This window comes from Glycine max, chromosome 13, assembly GCF_000004515.6.
Source record: "Glycine max cultivar Williams 82 chromosome 13, Glycine_max_v4.0, whole genome shotgun sequence".
Lineage (NCBI taxonomy): Eukaryota > Viridiplantae > Streptophyta > Magnoliopsida > Fabales > Fabaceae > Glycine > Glycine max.
In genome coordinates this window covers 41,283,650-41,307,354 of record NC_038249.2, presented here as the reverse complement: position 1 = coordinate 41,307,354, position 23,705 = coordinate 41,283,650, and the positions used below count along the sequence as shown (strand labels likewise).

The 23,705-nt window shown below is 33.6% G+C and overlaps 1 protein-coding gene across 6 annotated transcripts; it reads right to left on the bottom strand.

The window, feature by feature from the left end:
* Positions 1-20: 20 nt before the first annotated feature.
* Positions 21-18,628, bottom strand: LOC100810773 (helicase protein MOM1). 6 transcript variants are annotated; one of them, XM_014766053.3, is made up of 13 exons: positions 18,076-18,628; positions 16,602-17,140; positions 15,085-16,276; positions 13,323-13,374; positions 12,328-12,642; positions 11,691-11,864; positions 7,185-8,103; positions 7,038-7,058; positions 6,813-6,934; positions 5,342-5,446; positions 1,096-2,811; positions 791-1,004; positions 21-377 (listed from the first exon to the last, which is right to left on the bottom strand). In XM_014766053.3, exons 2-13 carry the CDS (start codon positions 17,110-17,112, stop codon positions 103-105), a joined length of 5,616 nt encoding a protein of 1,871 aa, XP_014621539.1. In that variant the 5' UTR covers positions 17,113-17,140; positions 18,076-18,628; the 3' UTR covers positions 21-102. The 6 variants fall into 6 exon arrangements, with proteins under 6 accessions (XP_014621539.1, XP_006594971.1, XP_006594973.1 ...); XM_006594908.4 differs by lacking the exon at positions 18,076-18,628 and adding an exon at positions 17,905-18,041; XM_006594910.3 differs by lacking the exon at positions 18,076-18,628 and adding an exon at positions 17,905-18,041 and having other exon boundaries at positions 21-371.
* Between the last annotated feature and the right edge of the window lie 5,077 nt (positions 18,629-23,705).

The following is a 23,705-nucleotide window of genomic DNA, read 5'->3' as shown; positions in this document are numbered from 1 at the left end:
ACTACTGACATCGGCATCAGTACTACAATATTTTTCCCGCCAAAATTTATGTAAGAATCTCTCCCAACTAGGGAGAGAAAACAAGAAAAAGAAAAAGCTATGTCATTGTCTATAAGGCTGGAGATGTGGTGCAGGTGCTCGTATCTGACCTACACCAGCTTGAGGATTTCCAACTGGCAAAGAAATGGTGTCAATAATTGGTGATCTTGCAGAAACATTATGGGAAAATCCTGATGCACTGTAACCAGCCCGTATAGGTGTTACCATATGCTGAGAGCTAGTCGTGGTGGAGGAAGAAGAACCAGCAAGCAGGGAACGCCAACTAGTACTTTGTTGTTTTGAAGGCTGAAGCAACTGCTGCTGTGCGAAACCTGAATCTGACATTAAAACAGTCGTAAGGAAAGACTCAAAAACTGAATACCCAGTGCTGCAAGCATCCACATTTAGTTATATACTTATATGCATGTCTGCTAATTAGCAGAATACATAAAAACACTCAGACATGCGTAAAAGTACATTTATAAGGCCATAAACTGATCACCTTTCCTGATATTATAATAATCCCCTAGACCGTAAAAAAAAAAACTGCTAATACAGTCATTATATAGCATTCATTAATTTCAGACTGACTTTTTTTTCCCCCAAAATTACAGATCTATAATTTAGCCTACGAAAAAGGAAAACAGAAGGTGCTAACACCAAAATCTCTGAAGTGAGATTAGATTTTCATGTCAAGTCAGGGTAATAAAAGCAACAGTAAAATTTAGATCTCTAAACAAAACCAACATACCTGGCAGCATTCCTGATGTACAAGATGGTTTAAGAGTCGAGCATTTAGACCTAAAAGCAGCTGCCAAGAACTTATTCATATGAACTACATTACGATTTGTATCCAGAGTCGTCTTTCTTTGTTTAAATTCAACTTCAATTCCTTGAAATTTAACATCGTACTTCCTACGGAGTTCCTCTAATTCCTTTTCAAAATCAGTTTTCAACTGCGATTTCTGCTCCAGCAAGAACAATATTATAGTAATCACAAAAAGTGAAACATTAAAATCATTACAGCAATGAAATATAAGTAAACCAGAAACTAACCCTATCTTCATAGTTTTTCACTGCTTGTTCTGTTACTTTTTGTATTCTATCCAATTCATTGTTGAGCGGATCATAGCTTAAATGCACCATTCTGGAAGATGAATGGGTTTCAGCTTGCATATTTTGATAATTTATCTCCAAAGGAGTCGACAAATTTGTTGTGTCTGCAGATTGCACTCTTACTTCACTAGGTGTAACTGTATTAGGGTCTGAATTTGAGGCAGGGTGCACAAAAACTTCATGTGAATGAGAATGTGAATCAACTTCCAAATTTGAATCAGGTTGCACGTCTTGATTTGGAACCACAGTTGGCTGATGTTCAAGTTCGGTTGTGAAAGGTAAATTAGTTGAATCCAGATGGGAAGAAGGGAGCTCTGCAGATGATACTTGTTGCACCTGCTCCACAGGCTTCACGATCAGTGAAACATGATTGGATTGATCAGCGGGTGCAACATCAACTGCACTAGATAACAGTTCAGGTTGTCTGGAAGAATGCAACATTTCCCCAGATATATCATGGTGAGGAGAGGACTCCACAGATAAATGCTGCACTTGTTCTGGAGGATCCATGACATTAACTGTTCTAGATACTGGAGTCCCCTGGGACAATTCTGTCATGGTTTTAGGTGCTCCTTCCTGCTGGTTTGATGTGGTTCTTTTATCCCCCAACACAGCATTTGTTAAATGCTCTATATCATCATGACAATCAACTGCTGCTGGAATACTCAAAGGGACTCCGTTGGTAGTTTGTTGCTCCAAAAGTGGATTTGGAATGGAAATTGTATTCGGACCATCACTTGAACTAGCAGCTTGACAAGCCCTTGGTGATAAAACTCTATCTAAACCTTGGACATCTAATGGGCCCCCAGAATTTTGGTTCTGTGGACTCAAAAGGGTATTGTTATCTGGACCATTACTCAGTCTTAATTCTCTATCTGAAAGTTCATTTACAGCACCTCCATCAGATTTTTGTTCCATGGATGAAGGAGGATTCGCAGCAGTACCAGCCAAATGATTTTTTAGACCACTGTCAGGCAGTACTTGATCACAAGTCTGCAAGGATTCAACCCCAGTTCCAAGTTCCTTTGAAGCAATTATGCTTAGATATTCATTGTCGGCCCAAGATTTCACATCTTCTACCCAAGCGGCCTCCTTATCTTGAAACTTCTGTATTTCAGCTAATTGCTTGTCCTCAAGATCCTTGAGACATGAATCATGGTGAAATTTTAGTTCTTCAATTCCTTTTTCATATTCAGTATTCAAAACTCTGAGCTTTTCCATTCTTGTAACATCATTGGGAGAGCAGGATCGAATAACAGCAGACTCTATTTTGTACCTTTCCTCAAATTTAGCCTTTTCTTCCTCAATAGCTGCTCTCAACCTTTGCTTCTCTTCTTCTTGCAAAATATGTAGCTTCTTCAGCTTCTTTTCACACTTCTTCTGAATTTCTTTAATACTTTTGGACATATCTTTTTTGAACAATTCAACCTCTCGTGCAACTCCTGTACAGGAATATGCCCTGTTTGATGGTCCAGATGCTTTTGGAGAACCGGTATCATGATAATTTCCTGTACGATATAAAAATATTTTCTTCAAACAACACAACATAGAACAAATGTAGTCCACCTCTTCTTTCTTACACTCAAAGTTCAAATCTTGTATAAGAGAAGCAATGGGGTCAAGTTTGTGTTTCAGCAAAGAAGCTGCAGTCCAACACTGAAATTTGCATAATAAAAGGAAAGATGGTATCAGTTGACACATACTGAATGCAAGAGGAGTGGCTAGTGACACTCTCTCTAACACTCTTTCTTTGATTGATTGAAATTTATTGCAAATCACCAATTTTGGCGGGTTCCACATCTAAATCAGGAGAGAGAATAATCAAATGTGATGTGGGACTCACTAGAATTGGTGATTTGCAATAAATTTCAACCAATCAAGGAGAGAGTGTCAGAGATAGTGTCGCTAGCATTTCTCCAAAATGAAATTAGGTGAATACATGCATCTCTAAGAAGTCGGGAAACAAGAGTCCTGCAAACCAATTCACAAGACTATTTTACGTACTCATAACAAAGAATATACAAAAAAAAAAAAAAAACATAATTGAACTCCAAGTAGTAAGATTAGATCTTGTATTTGGGTTATTAAGATGGTAACCAGATGGTAAGCAAGAGAGAAAAATAGAGCAAAATTCCTTAATAACCCCCTAAAGAAGAAGAGAAATGTTATTTGTACAATGATTCATACAATAGTTTGTACAACAATATTTTGTGTTTATCTCTCTTGCACATCTTCATCCCTTCAAAACAGATAAATGTCATCTGCATCTACAACTACGAGTATAAGGCTTTGAGAGGTACAAAGCAAGGTCAGTACTCAGTAGTCAAGGATTTCACACAAACCTACGAAATTGATTACCAAGAGACCTTTGCCCAGTTGCAAAGATAAATACAATCTGGGTTATACTATCTCTTGCCACCAATTACGGCCAGGAATCACAACAATTGAACATGAAGAATGCTTTCTAATATGGGGAGCTTGAGGGGGAAATTTATATGGAGATCCCACTGGGATATGACAACAGTGTTTCTGCCAATTCTATTTGCAGGCTAAAAATGACATTAAAACAATCCCCGAGTATGGTTTCGAAGATTCCCTAAGGTTGTCATATGGTACAAACAAAGTCAAGGAAACCACACTTTATTTTTGACTTCAAGGGGAGTGGCTGTGTTGTTAGTATATGTGGGAATATTATTGTAACCGGTGATGATTGGAAGGAACAAGTCTTGAGCCAAACTCTAGCAAAGGATTTTGAGATGAAAACTCTTGGGAAGCTAAAGTATTTTTTGGGTCTCACTCCAAGAAATGTATTTTCATATCACAACAAAAATGTCACAAATTTGCTCCAAGACAACTAGACAAGACAGCTTTAAACCTGCAAATACCCCCATAGATTCTAACCTTGAATTGAGTAATTCAGATGATGGTGCAGCAGTGAATAGCGAGATGTATCAGCATTTGGTTGGAAAACTAATCTGTCTCGCACAAGGCAAGATACTGCATTTGCTTTAAGTTTGGTTGGTCAATTTATGCACTTCCCAAGAGAAGTCCACTTACAGGCCACTCAGAATTTGCAGTACCTTGAAGGAACCCAGGGAAGAGGAATTTTATATAAAAGGAATGGAAATGGAATTCTTGAGGCTTACACTTATGATGACTATGCAAGGTCAGTGACTCACAGGAGGTCTGCTACTGGATATTGCACCTTTATTGGAGGAAATTGAGTAACTTGGAGAAATAAAAAACAAAATGCTGTTGGTCTAGTGTAGAACCTAAGTTCAGGGCTATGACATAAGGTATCTGTTAACAACTTTGGCTGTAAATTAAATTTGAAGATTTGAGGCTTAAGAGGATGGACCTATGAAACTCTACAGTGATAATCAGCCATAAGCATTGCTCATAATCCAGTTCACCATGATTGAATGAAGCACGTTGAAGTGAATAGGCATTTTATCAAAGAAAAGCTCAAATGCAACTTGATTCGTACTACATACGTGCTTTCACAAAGTCAATTTGCAAATATTCTTGCCAAAGGATTATGAAGTTCAGATTTTGAAAGAATTGTATGCAAGCTAGGAAGGGAAAACATCTATTTTCCAGCTTGAGAGTGTTTGAAATAGGAGCATTTTAGGAAATGTAAGTTTCTTTAATGTTTATTTTTTCAAGTAGCCTAGATACTTGGTATAGCTAAATTCAGTGCATCTTAGGAAGCAGTAGTATCTTAATTGTTCTCTAGTAAATTGATTTAGCATAGACTATCCTTGTAATACTCTTGAATATAAATAGACCATTCTGCTGGGTGGAAGATACATCATACATCAAGCATATTCAGAAAAAAAAATTGTTTCTCATTCTTCCACAAATATAAAGCCATTCATATGTCTTCACCTAATAGCTTAAGTTTTTGAGATGGTTCATGACCCTGCCTTGTACTTTAATTCTAGCCTAAAAATCAGATTATTTCAAGTAATAAGTACATAATGCAGTGCTCATACTCAAGTTTGACAATTTCCACAAAATGTTACTGTAGGAAAGGAAAAAAAAGCCAAGACTGTAAAAACAATCAAGAAAAAAAAGGATCAATTTTCTTTAAAAAAAACAAAAGCTATGCCAGGCATCAAAAGATAAGGCAACAAAAGGAAGGAACAAGGATGCAATACAAGAAAATGCTAGAAAATATTCTTACCAGAGATAATTGAAAAGCCTGTGATATTGAAAACGGTTCCCTATTGACATCGTGATTGTTCATAACATATTCAAGAAAATTATCAATCATTCTCTTGACGTTATCCTGCATTACACAGATGCCACCAGAACATCAATTCAGATTAGGTCAGATTGACATATACAAACACAAATTTTGCCAAACCAATTATGATATACAAAATTATAAAAATAATTCCTTGGGGGAATGCAGGGTTAAATTAGAAGAATTGATGGTAAAATTAATTTTCAATGTCAAAATCACTGGGATACAAAATTCCACCTTCCTTAGGCTTGGCTTCTGCATTCTTGATAATGAGTCATAGTTTCAATAATAATAGTTAAAGTCATCATCCATATCGTATTTCAATGTAATCATTACTCAAAGGTTTCATAATCTAACAAAATTAATCCATCAATGACTCAAAAGCACTCTCCAAGAAAACTAAACAATCACCAACACACCCTAGAGAAATCAGCAACAGAGATCAATAACATAGATAAGATTTCATTGACTTTTTTCTCCTCAAATTCCTTCCACTACTTTATAATTATAATAATATTTATAAAAAACATGGGCCCGATAGGTCTAGAAAAGGTAAAAAAAAGTCTCCAACTATGATTAATTCAAAATTTATTGACATCTTCACCTTAGTTACCATTCCCAATCCATTATCTTCCTTCCACTTCTCTAAGCAATCTCCTTAGTCCTATCAGTTCAAATTTTAAACCTCATAATTTCCCAATTGATACATCACTGTTGGGTTTTTACCCAGCAAAGATTACTTCAGAACAGACAATCAGAAATTCAAGTAAAAAATAATTCAATTTATCCAATCTCTTTCCCTTCAACCTTAGCGTTTCCAATTTCATATCAGTAGCATTTCATTCCCACTTCATTATAAGCCTAAAATCACAAGTTTCACACCATACCATCATCAACATAACAACATTAAAGGCAGATTTAGTAATCTATCCTAATATCAGAATCTCAACAGGAACATTATCTATTGAAGAGACTAGAGGTTGTGAAATGCTTGAGTGCTTAACCCACTCAGCTGATCTATATTTATATAGACTTAGGGAGTAAATACAATGTGAAATTTACAAGAATATTAATGAAGTTCTAGTACCTATGTACGTGCATGTGAATTCCTAGATACATGAATATGTGATTAACTAGGTACATTAATAACTATTCTTTGTTGGAACAAGTACCCATAAAATGTGTGGAACAACTACCCATACAATGTGTGTAATTCCAACACTATCAAATCAACAAAATTCTGAAGGCCTTTTACATTAAATAATGTTGCTGAACTGCCAATACTTGTATACAATCACATTTAATCAACACAAACAATCAAGTAATTAAAATGCAACCACACTGAGGGTAAAGGACCAGAGCAGTACAACAGAAATAAAACTTAACAAAGAGAAAGCATGTTGCATACTGGAAGAAGAAGAACATCACAAAGCTTTCTGATCTCTGGCTTCAGCAAAAGAAGTAAGCTCCTCTGCTCATCATGCTGTCTACTTTTTGGCTCAGATTCAGCATTATTTCCTTGAGATCTATCTATCATTTGATCAAGCAAACAGAATAAGTAAGGACCATAACTGGCATGGGAATGGATTACCAACACAAGTAGGTGAACTAAGCTAGAATTGAGAAACATTACCCAATAAATCTTCAGATGTTCCTGCAAAAGTATGTAATGGTTTCAAAGGTTATCATAAAAACAAAAAAGGTTTGCAATTATTCTCACTATTGATCAACTTTGATGAAAGGTCATAACAAAATAGAAGTAACAAATGTAGCCACTAACCTGCCTTGATTCCATTGGATAACTTTTCATCTTCAGATTTTGAAGAAGGCTGTTCAACAATATTGTTGCTAATTTTCCTGCGCTTCTTTGATGCTCCTACATTTACAAGATCAGGCCCATTGACTGAACCATCAAAATGATAAACTTTCTTCCGGCTTCGCTGAGATGAACTATTTAAGTACTTCCACTGAAACTGTTTTCCCTCCAAAAGCTTTGTCCAAAAAATTTGGGTTGGCTCTTCACCAAGTACCCTAAATTTTAGCTCACCAAGCAAAGAAGAATTTGCATGGTATGTTGCCCCATTTTGCTGTACTTTCAATAAAGTTGAACAGTTGCTTGAATCAATATGTTCTCCATCCTGAGATAGTAGGGATGAGAACTCATGCATTGCTTCTTTCAAAAGTGGTTGCCCAAACAAGGATTTCACATTTGATGAAGAAGTTTCACCATCATGAAAAACTTTCAATTCGTCAAATAGACAAGAAGCACCCCACATCAACAGCATATGAAAGATAGTCCAGTTTGGTGAATTGATGTCAAATATCTTACATTGCTTAGAAAGGATTAAGGCTTTTTCTTCAACAGTGAAAGATGAATATAAACGGAATATTTTTATCAATTCAAACTGTGAATCAAGAGTTAGTTTCTGAAGGTATCTTATATCATTCATTGGGTTCCAATCACTATCAAATATAATTATAGAATCAACTGACGACAACTTGATGCTTGGAAGGCAAGCACATGTTTCCAACAAAAACACAAATCGTCTGTTGTTCTTATCATTAAATTTCTTCATGGCGGCATGCTTCTTGGAAGGCGGAAGACTTTTATCAATCCGTTCATACGAATCTGAACCAAATTTTGGTCGCAATAGGTCTTCCAAATAATTTCCTATAACCCTTCCAGAACCTCCAATAGACTGTACATTCAGCATTAAATTAACACGTCAATGAACTATCTTCCCATGATGTCATGATCTCATGTACTAACAGACACACATAAAAATGATAAAATCAAAGACAACAACTAAAACAGACCTAAACAGAAAAAATGTAACCTACAGCCCTTAGTGATATTGTATCTATCGAAAAAATCTTGTTAACAAGCTTTTCGAATAGCCCTCACTCATACAATCCTAAACAATTTTCATAACTAAAGAAAACAGATGAAAAATTGACTAATTGAGAATTAAGAACATGCCAAAATATATAAAAAGAAAATAACTCTAATTAGAGAATGATAATGTGTGTTGAGATATTTGGTATAATCAGATTATATTGAAATTTATGTAATTAAGGAAATTCGCCACTCTTGCCATTATTTCCCTAGAATGATTGATTCTAATTACTGGTTCTAATCCCTAAATTTATGGATTGATTGTCTCATCCGTGTATATAAATATGATATTGTTATCCCTAAAATTATGTCTCATGTCATTCTTTTCTCAACTTGGTATCAAGATTCAAGAGAAACAATCAGAATCTTTTCTTTCTTTCTCAATCTTGGACACTCAGTTCAGTTCATTGGGTTTCAGCTGCTGCAAGCACTGGCCCTCTATCGGTAGCTCTCAGATGTCCAAGACAAAGCCTCCATCCATGCCACTAACAAGGCACCCACCAAGCTCTACCACCAGATTCTGCTTCATGCACCCACATGCGCAGTTTTTCAGGTGGCCATCATTGAGTGTGTGATAGAGGTCTAAAAAGAGGAGGCTTGAGGCTACATTAGAGTCAAATAGTAGATAAAGGAATTGTGTAATTTTGGTGTTGGGCCTATGTTGGACTTTTTATTTTTATGTAATTTTGTGTTTAGCTTGTTGGGCCTATGTGTCAAATGGGTCTTGGTGGACTTTAGGTCTATAGTAAAAAAACTCCGTACCCCATTGCCCAGAGGCTCTTCGCTATGCGAAGGTATGGGGGAGGTCTATAGTATAATAGGAAAAATGTTAACATTGTTATTAGTTTTGACTCATTTTGGAAATGAAGCTTTGAAGCTTTGTGAGAGGAAACTCTCTCTTGGTTCTTAGGAACTACCCTTGGTTCTTATCTTTGAATTTCCTAAAATTCAAAGTAGTGAATCTTCCCCTCAACTTATCAATCTTAGGATTGTGGCGTTCTATCATTTCTTATCTCAATCCATTTTTCTCCTTTTGATTTTCTATATTTTTCTAGAAAATTACCTAAAGAAATTTGTTTGTGAGATGCTGAATTTGTGATTCAATTTTGGGGTTTGTATCAGTGTGTGAGACGTAACCACCACCCTCTTGACATCATCTAACCTCATTGTTTTCTGCCAGATTCACCTTGGTTGACAGTGTCCTGTTCTTCTCCTTATTCCACCCACCACCCATGATTATCAGTGATGGGGAGGGCGCTTATCCAGTATAACCCATTCGGAGTCTGGGAGTATGGTGAGTTCACAGGCAAGGATACTTGTCGCGGGTATATCACTATTAGTTTTCTTTCTCTGTTTCCTGATATTTGGTTACTTGCTGCAAGAATTAAGTTACCACTGATTTTAACTACCACTCCACTGGAGGGTTATATGGGAGTTGCTCCTATTCCACCACCTCCTGAGGATCAGCTGATAGCTGATGTCCATCCTGCACCATTTGTACGGTACTTCTATTTGCCGCTATCCCTGTTAGCTACACATGTTCCTCATTCTTCCTCTGGATCCCGATCATTTTCACCTGTCTGAGTCAGGCATGGCGAATGGATGGTTGAGTCTCTCTGCTTCTTCCAGAAGTTTTGAGCAACCTCAGCAGGGGTCAGATACCTAACGATCATGTAGACAGTGCTAATACTAGCATGGGGGATTCAAAGGCAACTGAGATCGACCACAACAAGGACTCTTTCTAGCTAATGAGACTTCTGACTCTTTGAATGACTTCTGACTCTTTATAAAATATTTAATTAACTACGCAATTTGATGTGAATTAAGTTTTGAGAAAAAGAAAAATTTTACTCTAGGTTTTAACTTAAGTAACTAAGTGTTTTCTAAATAAAATCAATTAATAGGAATATGAAACCTAAAATAATTATGTTATAAGTCAATGTGATTGGGTATCACACAGTTAGCGAGGTTAGTCAATTCATGCATGATCTAAGAGAAAAGCACTTTCAAGCTATAAATAGAATTATCAAGTATTTAAAGACCGCTCCAGGAAGAGGACTTCTACTCAAGAAGAAGGGGAGTCTATCTATGGAAATATACACAGATGCTGACTATGCAAGGTTGATTATTGGTAGGGGGTCCACCACAGGATATTGCATATTAGGTGGAAATTTGGTGACATGGAAAAGTAAAAAGCAAAATGCTGTTGCAAGATCAAGTGTAGAAGCAGAATTTAAAGTCATGACTCAAGGGGAATGTAAATTGTTATGGATGAAGATTATTCTCAATGACCTCAAAATAAAGTTTGAAGCTCCTATCAGAGTATTTTCTGATAATAAGTTTGTCACCAACATTGCTCACAACCAAGTTCAACTTGAAAGGACAAAACATGAAAATAGATCGACATTTCATCAAAGAAAAATTAGACAGAAGACTTATGGATATAATGTATGTCCCCTCAGGACTCCATATTGGCTGATGTATTCACCAAAGGACTTCCTATAGAGCGGTTTCAAGATCTCACTTGCAAGCAAGGAAGGATTGATATCCATTCATCAACTTGAGGGGGAGAGTTGTAATTAATAGAATTTTAATATTAGTCTTTTCAGATTCTTAGGCTCTTTAGAGTTATAAAGTCTTGTCTCTTAAGAACAGAACAATATAGTAGTGAAGTAGAACAAAGCAACCTAGGCAGCTACAGAAATTCAATTGTGACAACAGTCATCAAAGGCAAAACCCATCTCCCTGCACCCACACCCCAATTTTCTGAGGTATTGAGCCCATTTTTGTGGTATTTTCATGATTTGCTTTCTTTTTACATCACGAACATATTATGATTTGATGCAAAACACATGAATCGTGGCATCAACTTGTTTAGAAGAAAAAAAAGTATAACCTCTGTTTCATGTCTCACATCTGGCCTAGCTCACAAGCATTGTTTCCAGCCAACCCCAGTATTTTCCAACAGACCCACTACTCTCCAGCATCCAGATCTATCTGTTCACTCTGCTCTTTGCTTGCAAGCCTTTGCACTTTATTTTTCAACTCCTTTTGTCCCTGTTCACACGTATCCAGTGTGTTCTGTTTTTTTTTTTTCCTATTAATTCCATATTTTGTTTTTTTTTTTACTTTATTCCATTGTTCTCTTGCCAGTTGATTATGAGCATGTCGATAATTTTGAATATTTTTTTAGCATTTATGCATGTATAATATAAATATAAATTATTGTTCTGTATCTAATCTTTGATATGAAGTTCAACTTCTACAGCATTTTTTAGGTCATCCTCTCCTCACCATTGATTGGGGATTGATAACTATGAAGCTAAAGAAACTAATAGATGATAATGTAATGATGTATTCGGAAGACAAGACAGTTTGCAAAATGTGTACCTGAAAAAGAATGAGCACCCTTAAATCATTCTTCCTCAACTCCTCAAGCATCGAATCAAGAAGTTGCAACTTGCCACTTGCTTTTAAATCAAAATCAAGATACTCAATTGGTTCGAGACCCTTGTTTAGAGAAGGTTGCAGTTCCGGACCAACAAGATAGGGATGACTACAACACTGTCAAGAAATACCACAATAAGAAATGAATCTGTTAAGAAAATTTACATACACTTGACACTTGACAGCTTTGGAGTTAATTAAGAAAAGTAAAGGAACACCAAATCAACTATAAAAAATACATGTTTGTTGATCAAATTCATTTTAATTTTCAATTAGCAACACCAAAACAGCATCATACAATATACAGAACAAGATTTTAAACTTAAAAATAGATTCAATTTAAAATCATATCAATTATCAATTAATCAAGCATGTATCCAATTGATATGCCATACTCAAATTATAAATATCTCACTCACTAGTAAGAAATTATTAACAGTTTACCACTAAACATCTAATAATTAAGATGGTGCAGCCAAATATTGCAGCATAAAAAAGCTAGAGTCTAAACCTAAACCAACTTTATATTGTCTTTGATATCATGTAATGCATGCAACTTATTCAGAAAGTACAGCCTAACCTTTCGGGTAGAAATAAGAACATCACGAACTGCCTCAACACTATCAACCTTTGATGAGGAGCGAAGAATTGAAGCATTTGAAAGTAAAATAGAACAATACTGTTCAAGCTGCAGATTAGATATTTGTACAGGAACCCAATACTCAACAAAACTAAAGGAGTCAGACTTGCATCTGTATCCAATATGACTTGACAATCTCTCCTTTAGTTGAGTAGCACTGCTATTGGAATTAGTTATTAAACCAGATTCTTTTTCATTATCAATTTGAGAATCCTTCTGCAGCATGCTTGCATCAATATAATGTCCATCTTGAAGCTGATGACAAATACAAAGAGATCAAAGACTTACCCACAGATAAGCATAAATAAACATTGAAAGAAAGAAAAAATAACACACACACATATATATATTTATATATACTTTGTTAGTAGCTATTGTTTTAAAATATTTTACCATTTCTGATTTAAGGAAACAGGTTCTTTTGTCAGGATTCCAGATCATGGTTAATTAATTATTCATCTGTACTCTATAATTAACATTGTTTCACCGGATAAATATTTGTGGCCCACATGCATGCTAGATGTTAGTTAATACGTTTGAGCTTGATATACACTTTAAGGCCTTTTCTAACAAAAATTAAGCAAATTAAAGGGGAGGAGAATGATCATTAGTGTTTAACAGGCTCGACAAAGTGAAAGAAAATTAGACAGAAATTTGAAAAATCTGAGGGAGAGGTTCAGAGCTCTCTGTAATTGTGAGAAATGGTATTACAATTGAACTGAGTAGAGATTTGATATTTATAGAGGGATCTGAGTGCAGTTGTAGATAACTCAAAAACACCCTTCTAACAACTATCTGATTCAATTATGATCCTAACTTCTTACTGAAGCTGACTGCTTTAGTTACAGATAACTTCTAACAGAAGCTAACTACTTCAGTCACAGATTACATCACGTGCAGAATACTAACAATGAGAAACAAAGAATCCAACCAACCTCAGTTGCAGAAGGGATACAAGACTCCCTGACTGTAGGATTATAATCCAACCTGCAAAGTAAAGAACAAATTATTTAGGCCTGAAAACACCTAATAAGTCAAAATGCAGGTAAATCATCATGGAGTGGTCAACAAATACAAGGTGCGGATGCTACAAGTCCTGCAAAAGATTTCATCCACATACTTTTACATATTTATGCAATCAAATACAGTATTAGCAAGGGTTTGGGGAATAGAAGCAAAAGGGACACTAGAGCTGCAGATGACTTGTGGCGAAGGAGAAATTATGTAGTAACTGGTAAGAATACCCAACACTTTCCAAAACCAACATGTTTGACTACAACACAATCTAAAAGGACAAAAGAAGCTTATTAGAGATATACCCGTTGCATTCCATAAACATTTCATGTGCATTTGTAATTTCAACTAATCTACAACTGTAATCAATTTAGTTCTCTAGTTTTCTGTTAGGAAACAATTACTGTTATAATTATCTGCTGAGTCAGCAGTTAGTAACACGGTTGTCCTATCTAATTCCTCCTCTTCCTCTACCCATCCAACTTTATCCTCTCCAAATACTACTTCTCCCTCTACACAATCTCCTTCATCTCCACCATCCAGACCAACAAATATATACACCAAAACAAAACACATGGAACTTGACATTTTCTTTCTTAGGGAGGTCCTCAACAAAAGTCTCATAGATCAACATACCCCAGCCCCTGATCCAAATGCGGACTTTCTCATCAAGCTCCTCTCTCCTCTTCAGTTTCTGGCCATACAAGACAAACTCAGGGTTGTTGGCAAGTTCTCCCTCACTCAACCACCCTGAGTTTGGGATAGTTGTATATTTTGTTGATATTTCAAAAGGTTAACATGTCTATTTAATTAAATGTAGAAAATCTTTTTTAAATTAATCTATTGTTTATTTTAAAAAAATATATTTTGTTTGACTTGGTCTTATTGAATTCGTCAGTTAGACTAGGTCTCATCTTATCTTTGACTTGGTCTTGGGTTTTTCATTATAAATATTTATGCTTCAGATGTTTTTTAATGAGCTCTCACACACACATCTTTTCTCACTACTTTTTCACTATGTGAATCCTGGGTTATTCTCATCAGAAAAGTTTGATAGTTCTGTTGCCCCAATTTATTATTGGGAAGAACTTGTTAAATCCTGCGAGACTTGGGCACCACAAGCAGATAAGTCCTTAGGGACAGTGTGTCTAACACACGTCTCAGGCTTAATTTGTTAGTAACCATACGTGTTTGTGATAGATAGGTTCGGGGTTCATAAATAGTTTGTGATTGATTGTGATAATGGACAGCAAGAACAACAGAGATATACTTGTTCCATTTCATGTGCATTTCATATACATTTGCAATTTCAACTAATGTACAAATGTAGATTATCTGAGTCAGCAGTTAGTCATATGGCTATGTCATATAAATTATAATATCACTGTACTTTGAACACAATGGAATAATGGAATTCTAACAAATTCTCAAATCTCCCTCACTGTTCAACTCTCTCTGCTATCTCTTTTATCCTTGTTGCAATTTTATCAATGCTTAACATGAAATATCATGTGTTATATGAATAATATTATAAAAGAGATGTGTCATGTGATTATAATTCATGAATTTGAAAATACTCTAGAAACGAAATAATAAAAGAGATATGTCATACTAAATCAAGAATAATGGGATATATGACATATTGACATTGTTTCCCATCATTTTCAAACAAGTCACAAGTACCTTATTTGCTTGGAACATGACCCGTTGGTCCCCATAATATTGCCACCTAGTTGTGAAGGGCTACCACTATCAGGAACCAAGTTAACACCTAGTTGTGAAGGGCTACCACTATCAGGAACCAAGTTGCAGTAATCGCCCTTAGCCAACATGGCAGAAACATCTGAATCCATGCCCACCATGATTCCCTTTCTCTTAGAAGGTAACAATGTTTCACCACTACTATCATGCCCAACACTAATCCTAATTAAGTCTTCTTCATCCAATATGGAATTCCCTTTCTCTCTGAGGTAATCAGCCTGAATGCTTTCAGGTGCCAAACCAATCTCATAAGTTGCGGCAGTAGATGGTGCCAATGAACCTAGAGTGACGGTATTGTCTACTAGATCTTTCACAGGCACACTCAACCCAGAGTCAACTCTCGCCTCTTTTGATTTGCCATCTTCAGATGGTAGCACACCATTCTCGGAATAGCTTGACGGTAATGTTTCTTCTCTGCAACAATCAGGCTGAACCCTTTCAGGTAGCAAACCAGTCTCATAAAGTGTGGCATTAGATGGACGGTCAGTCCCCATAAGATTGCCACCTAGCCTTGACAGGCTACTAGCATCAGGAGTCAAGTTGCAATTGTCACCCTTCGCCAACATGGAAGAAACATCTGAATCCATATCCACAGTGATTTCCTTGCTCTTAGAAGGTATCAAGTTTTCACCTCTACGATCCCCAACACCGTTCCTGATAGAATCTTCATCCAATATGGAATTGCTTGACACTAACAACTGTAATGTTTCCTCTCTGCAGTAATCAGGGTGAAAGCTTTCAGATGCCAGACCAGTCTCATAAGTTGCAGCATTAGATGGTGCCAATGAATCTAGAGTCATGGTATTTTCTACCAGATCTTTCACAGGCCCACTCAACCCAGTGTCAACTCTCATCTCTTTCGATTTTCCATCTTCAGATGGTAGCGCAACATTAGATGGTGCCAATGAACCTTGAGCCATGGTAATTTCTACCAGATCTTTCACAGACCCACTCGACCCAATGTCAACTCTCATCTCTTTTGATTTGCCATCTTCAGATGATAGCACACCATTCTTGGAGATTTCTTCACAATCATGACTCTCTTTAGAGCACTCATCAATCTGGCCTTCACCATTGTTGCCACCTTGATTTAACTTATCGGTCCTATTAGGCTCTGCAAGGAAATCTTTCCAGTCAAGCAATTAAAAACGATAGACAATACAAACAAAACCTAATAATAATTAGCATGCCTCACTCGGAAAAACTTTGACTTATCTTCATTTTGATAAGTAAACAAAATAGCCAACAAGAGACTTGAAGAAAGACCAGGCATTACCAGCACCTTTAACAACTTTTTTTTATTGCATAGTGTACATAACATTAACCATCAAATTAGCACTGCTTTTTATTGCATTTAGATGTGTAACAAAAGTCAGGGTTCAACAAAGAAAAACAAAGTTGTTGAAATAAGAATGACACTAGGCATCTCACTGTATTACCTTCCTTTGGTAATTGAAAGAGAGACCGATACATACGAGCAGTCATTCTCTTTACTCTGATCTGGGGTGTTCCCAGATGATGTTCCTCAGTTCCATTTACTTCCTTAGCTTCAAATATCAACTGTTTCACACTCTTCTCTTTTTTTGGCTTAGGGTCTGAACTCACTGACCCTGAGCTTTTAGAATCAGAATAACCTGCAGAAGACTGACTCCTAGTTCTTCCAGATCTTCTCAAAGGACTTGGCATCTTTTTTTCAATCCTTCCAGATTTCCTTTTGTCGACAGGAGCTGGTGGTGCTCTATTTTCAAGTCGCCCAGACTTACGGGTACTTGAAGAAGGGTTAGGAATGTTCTTCTTTGATGATGTCTCTCTAGGAGACCTTCTCACACCAGTTGTATCTGATACATTAGGATGTGATTTGATTTTTCCCTTCTCACTATCCTGTGTCACCCTCCTGTTATTATTTTCCTCGTCCTTAGCATTGTGACTAGAACGAGTACCATTTACCATTTGTTTTGCTGAACACTGTGCGTGAGACCTACAGAATAATACTTTAGATCAGTAGGGAGACACGGAAACCATCAGATGGTCCACAAATGTCATTTGGCATGTGGCAAACTTCATCAAGATGAAGTACCCTGCATAATACCAATTGAGAAGGGCAATAGAAAGGATATAATCAAACTGAAATTCAGCCATCTATCATCATTCAAGTCAGAGTTTGCTCAAGTAGTACAAGGGAAAAAAACACTTATCTCAAAAACTAAGGCAACTAAATTAAGTAACTGTCTACATGTAGAAAATATATCAATCTCCACAAGACACATTATCCCAACCAACATAGATACAGAAATCCTCTCAAATGCAGATTGAAAAACGAACAAGATAAGCGAAATATGCACATGAAAGCATGAAAACTGCATGCATAATATAAAGATTTCGTATTATCGCTTCCCGTAACACCAAGGCAAATCAAGCATATGAAATTTATTAATTAAAAATAGGGAAAACGGAAGTATTGCTCAAAATGCAAGGCAAATCAAACAAAACTTAATGCAGAGAAATTTGAAGGGGGGTTCAGCTTTCAGTGGAAAATTAAAATTCCGAACCAATGCGAGTATCCCTGCATACCCGCCACAAGTTCGGCTCAATAATTCAAACGAACCCTAATTCACTGCCAGCAGAATTTACAGAGACGATGATCACGAAGCAACGTAATGGAGAGTTCGAAGGGATTAAAAAACTAGAGCAAAACAGGTATAACAAAAATAAATAAGAAAAAAGAGTAACCTTATAACCAACCTGCATGAATCATTAGGTTGAGGGATTTTAGAGTCTGGCGGTGTGTAAGCGAAATTTATGATTTATGATAAAACAAAAAGAGACAAATTTTGAGACGAGCACTTACATTCAACATATTTAGCCTATAAAAAAAAAAAAAAAGCATTCAACATATTTATTATTTTATTTTACCACAGTATTCTTGGCTTTTTCTTTATTTTGGTTTAAGTCACAGGGTATCCTCCACGGGAGCTCGAATCGAGCGAGTACCACTATAGGCGAATATTTTCTCATTGCTGATAGCACTTCAATAAATATATATAAAAAAAATATTCATGTTTTTTTATAGATAAAGATACTTGTATCGTTTTATTCAAAATAAAAGAATAAATACAATCAAGAATATGCTGAAAAACATAATTGCTAGCAAGAAGATCTTGGCGTCCTAGAAGCGACATGATTCGTGTGCCTCCGAATGAAACTTGCCATGAAATTTGGAAAAGAAAAACTAACAACTCTACAATTAGATAATACTACGTGAAAATCAAAATTTCCACTAAAGTTTGCGAGTGAGCTATCTATCACGGTTTTGCAAACTAGCTCAAAAGTAAGATTAGATTCTCTAAGTTCTGTCATCCAAGTAATTGCCTGCAAAAGACTTCAAGCACCTCGCTCCTTTGCTTCTAGAATTTCATCTTGTCACATGGGAATAAAAATGGGTTGTACTTGATCAAACCCTACCTAAGCTTAGAGTGACTTGTTTAATATTTCTATGTCCAAGTCCGGACCAATTATCAATCACCAGCCTACTATTTAGGCTTTTACCTGATGTTTATATAAGTCTGTTAATGTGGCTTGTTAATCCATTTAAAATTTAAAAGTTTGTTTTATATTAAGAAGTATAAATTTTTTTTAATAAAGTTAAAGATTTTTATTAAGAATAAAAAGATAATTTTAAACCAGACTAAAATTAAATTTATCAATATATATTATATGTAACAGATTATCAAAATTTTTTAAGCCTTATTGTTACTACTCATCTATGCTTATAAGAATTAATTTATTTTAAACATTTATCAATTCGTTAAAATAATTTTTTAATTTCATCAAAATAATTATAATATTATATATCATATCAATAATAATATATTTATTAATAAAATATTGTTGCTAAATGGACCAGTATGTGAAACTTAATAGAATTGTATAAATTGACTGAGTCATAGACCTTTAAGGGGTTGTTCAACCCACTTTCACCCTTATTATCACATTGCTTTTAACTACAATTTTGTTTTTAATGTTCATATCAAAAATAGTTAATTTAGTAAGTATTGTCTTTAGACATTAATATAAACAAAAAATATTAAAGATGATACTCAGGTTTTAATTAACTTTAAAATATTTTTGAAATAATGACAACAAATAGATTTTAATTAGTTTAAATTTATCTTTATTTTAATCTATCAGACTTTAGTTGTTTTTTTCTTATATTTAAATGCAAATTAAAGAAAGTAATTTTAAATTTGTCCTTAAACTATATATATTTCCAAATTTTCTCTCAACGTTAATGAGACATGCACCTATATCTTTTTCAAATACTTTTATTAACTTAATTCTTCTAATATATTTTGTCATTAATATATATATATATATATGATAATTGTTGTGTATGATTAACTTTTGTACTTAATTTACACAAGAGTTATATACTTTTTTTTTCTGTTTATTGCTTAGTTTGATCTCATTTAGCTGGGATTTAATGCTTTCATAGAATTTTAGTCATTGTAAATAAGTTTTAGAAATTTATTAGCTTTTTGTGTGTTCTTTAAAGAATTTTAGTTCATTAAGAAGAGGAATTGAAGTTGTCATTGTTCGAAGGCTTAATCAATGAGCTTTGTTCGCCCAATGAGGATGCTCTTAGAGAAAGGATATGTGACATATCAGGCATGAAAGTTGGAAGACGTGTCATTGACCAAACTTGTCCAATAAATCAATCCCACACTGAATTGGAACTCGTCCAATGAGTTAATTCTGTTGGGATCAATAGCATATCACCCTAGGGATATGGTGTGGGCGAAAAACATTGTTCCACCATAGTTGTTCTTCCATTTTTTTTCCATTTCTCCACCCATTTCCATTACTTAACAAAATAGTGACTGAATTTAGTGACCAAAATTAATGGTGACAAATGGTTACTATTTTTGCGACTGGTTTGATTTAATTTGAAAATCTAGGTTATATATTTTTTGTCTTATGTCAAAAAAATCATGAGTGAGTGTCCCTCAATTTACCAAATTAGAGATTAATTTTACTTGTGATGTAAAATTGTTACTAATCTAAGAAAATTTTAGACATAATAAGAATCGAACACGAATTCTTTAGTTAAATAAATAATTTTCACGCATATGAACACAATAAGATCTTACACCACTATATCAATTTTTTGAATTAAATCTAAATTATATTTGAAACTCACGATAGAAACATTGAATTTGAGCTCAGAAATACTTTGGTTTGCTTACCAGTATGTCATGTTCGTTACTAATAAGGATGACATTGGGGGGTTGATAGTTCCTTTGAATTCCCGAGTTAAACAACATATCAGCACTATGTTTCTGCAGGTTGATAGGGGATTGCCTGTTTCCATTTCTACACAACTGCCACTGGCATACCTTACCTTAGATTGTACATTCACCGCATGTGACAACTTTAATGATATGGTTCAGTAAAAAAAAAAAAAACTTTAATTATATGGTCCGAAATTGGTGAACACTTTATAAAATCAATAAAATTGAAAGTTAATTGGTTTATTTTTTGTATTTATAAATATAAATAAATAAATTTTTGTAAAATATATTTTTATTCAAAAAGTCTTAAATATATTTTTGGTATTTACAAATGTCCTCTCTCTATTTTGTGTCTTTTGTCCCTAAAATCCCTTTTTCAAAGTGGTCCTTTTTTTTTTACATTTTGATTGTTATTATTTTGTTTTAGTCTCTAAAATATAGTAATTTTTCACTTGTGTTTATATAACATGTGTAAGTAGCTGTAATCTTCGGTAACAAATGGGCATCCTTGAATTGCCCTTCATTTTTTACAAGCCTCGTGACTCTTGTGTGCGCGCTGTGCCTATCATTTTTTTAAATAAATAAACACATAATCAATTATGGCCATTCAATTCATAAAAAAAGACATATGATTGATTATGCCTTTGAAATATTATATTTAATCGTTTCAATTTCCAAAACACCCCAAAACCAAACTCATCTCGACCCAACTACTCCCCATGTTCAGCAATGAAAAAATGTTGCTCTAAGCCAAAAAAAAAAACATCATTGTTAAAGAATAGGCAATTTATTTCCTTTTAGCCACAATATCAAAATAATTGTTACCTAAATAATATAAGATATTAACCATGTAAAAAAAGGTAGAAGATTAAGAAATGCAAATATTTAAAAGGTTTAATCATCTATTTAATATTTACAATTCTAAATTTATTATTTTTAGTTCATATAAATAATAAGTAAATTTTTTAATTCTTGAAATTTATCTTAACTCTCAAAAGGTTATTGTCATTAAAATTTATTAACTAATGAAATTTTAAAAAAAATTAACGACAGAAACTTGAATTAAAATATAAATTTTAAGAACTAAAATATTTATTTATTAAATTTTAAAAATTAAAAAATTCACTAGACTAAAACTGATAATTTAGAAATAAAAACTAAATAAGTAATTAAATCTATTTAAAATTAATGATTTGTATTGAAAAATTCACAAATGTAACGGTGAATCTGCAATATGTGTACATTGATTGAAATTCTCACCTGCATTCTTAATACTGAGAGACAGCGGCAACCCCTTTGCCTCACGGTAATGGTACGTGATTAGCTTACCCCAAGCTAGTTAGCATGATAACTTATTATAATTTTGGATAAAAGATATACTTATCTTAATGTTAAGATAAAATATAATTACAAGATCAATTTATTAGATACAATTATAATATTTTTTTAAGACAGAGAAAAAAATATATTATAACACTCAGCTTTTACATAGAAAACAGAGGCGAGAGCTCTTATGTAATGTTCAGTGGTCGATGATAGGTAGGAGGTACAAAGCGTGGAAAGAGTTTTACTATTGACGATAATGAAAAACATCATACGCAAAGAAGAAAATACTTAGAATCAGAAAAAATAAGAATTAATTAGAGATAAAGATATTTTTTTTAATAAAATATTAATTAATTAAAATTAAAAATAAAAATATCAAATTTACAAAAAAAAATTGAAATTTAATTAAAAAATACAAAATTAAATTAATTTATCTGATGTAATAATATAAGTCACATGTCATTATGATTGATTAATATATATGGATAACTTATCTTTAGGTCACATTAAATAATAACTAACATGAAATCATATGATTAATTATAGAGTTCTTAAGTTGAAGTTGGATCGAATATTATTTTTTTAATGGACAATATCTAAGTCATTGATAAGGATTAATTAGGACAATATCTTTTGAATATTATTAGTAATAAAAGAATTCCAATTTGTCAACTTACTAGTACGATTTTATTTACTGCATTTGGATTCAACCTAATGAATCTTATATGATGTATGTTTCACTTAAATATTACCAAATTTATGATGTAAGTTTAATTAAAATATTATGCAAAAAATATCACAATAGCATGTGAAGATTAATAGGTATATAACTATTGTGAATCCCTATTTTACAGGAGTATTAAATTTATGATTTATTTTAAATTAGATTTGTTTTCTTTTTATTTTGGGTTAGAAATTAAAGGTATTTTTTTATTTATTAAATTAAAAAATAATTTTATTAGCAGTATGGGATTGTTATTAGTTCAAAAGAATTTTATATTATACACAAATAAATTGAATAAGATTTATTTTGCTAAATAGATCACCTTCCATATGGGAACTTAACCAAACCACATTAATGCGTCAAATCTTAAAAGATAGTTGGTATAATTTATTCTTATTTTTAACTTGAATTTTTATTATATATATCAAATATATGCAGGCCTTTATCTCAATAACATATAATGGCACAACACATCTATAATAAATTAATAAAACTGAGAAGAAAAATAAAATAAAATCACATGAGTATATATTTCTTTATATAATGTATTTGTTCCATTGCATACATATGATCCCATAAAATTTATTCACATGGTCACATCAAGTCGTGTCTAGGAATGAATTTTGGGGTTTTTCAAGAAGTTTAGTATAGTATAAATTATAACTTTCATATATATTTTTTTTTTAGCTTTTTGAGTTACTAGAGTTTGCAAAATCATGTTAACTTATTAAATTTGTAATTTTTCTCATGAACATTTTTCACTCTGATATTATAAATAATTGTAGGAAATTCACTTAATGTATTATTATGATCAATATTATTTTTTTAATAAATTATTTTTGTCTAGTTATTTATTTAGTTCCTGATTTAATTAAGTTAAAATTATTAGTCAGAGATCAATCCAGAAACCTATTAAAAGGGAGGCTAACATTTTTTTTTTATAATTGTTTGAATGTCTAACTTTTAATAAGTAATAATTAAAAAAAATATTTTTACACATAAAATTGAAACTAATTTTTATTTTAAATAATAATAATCTTAACCATTATTATAAAAACAACAAACACACAATTAATTTCATACAATTTTAATTTCAGTGGTGTGGGGTGTTTGGCTACATAGAAAGGATATCAAATTCAATGCTAAAACAATTGACTCAGAGGCACCGTGGGCTGCAATAAGAAAGCTTGAAAGGCAGCCCTGCC

Excerpts from the sequence above, each read along its gene's own strand:
- LOC100810773 (XM_014766053.3), bottom strand. The coding sequence starts at position 17,112 with ATGGTAAATGGTACTCGTTCTAGTCACAATGCTAAGGACGAGGAAAAT. Across the intron at positions 6,935-7,037 it reads AACATCTGAAGATTTATTGG|ATAGATCTCAAGGAAATAAT; the intron begins GTAATGTTTCTC and ends ATCAAATGATAG. Across the intron at positions 5,447-6,812 it reads GTGATGTTCTTCTTCTTCCA|GATAACGTCAAGAGAATGAT; the intron begins GTATGCAACATG and ends TGTGTAATGCAG.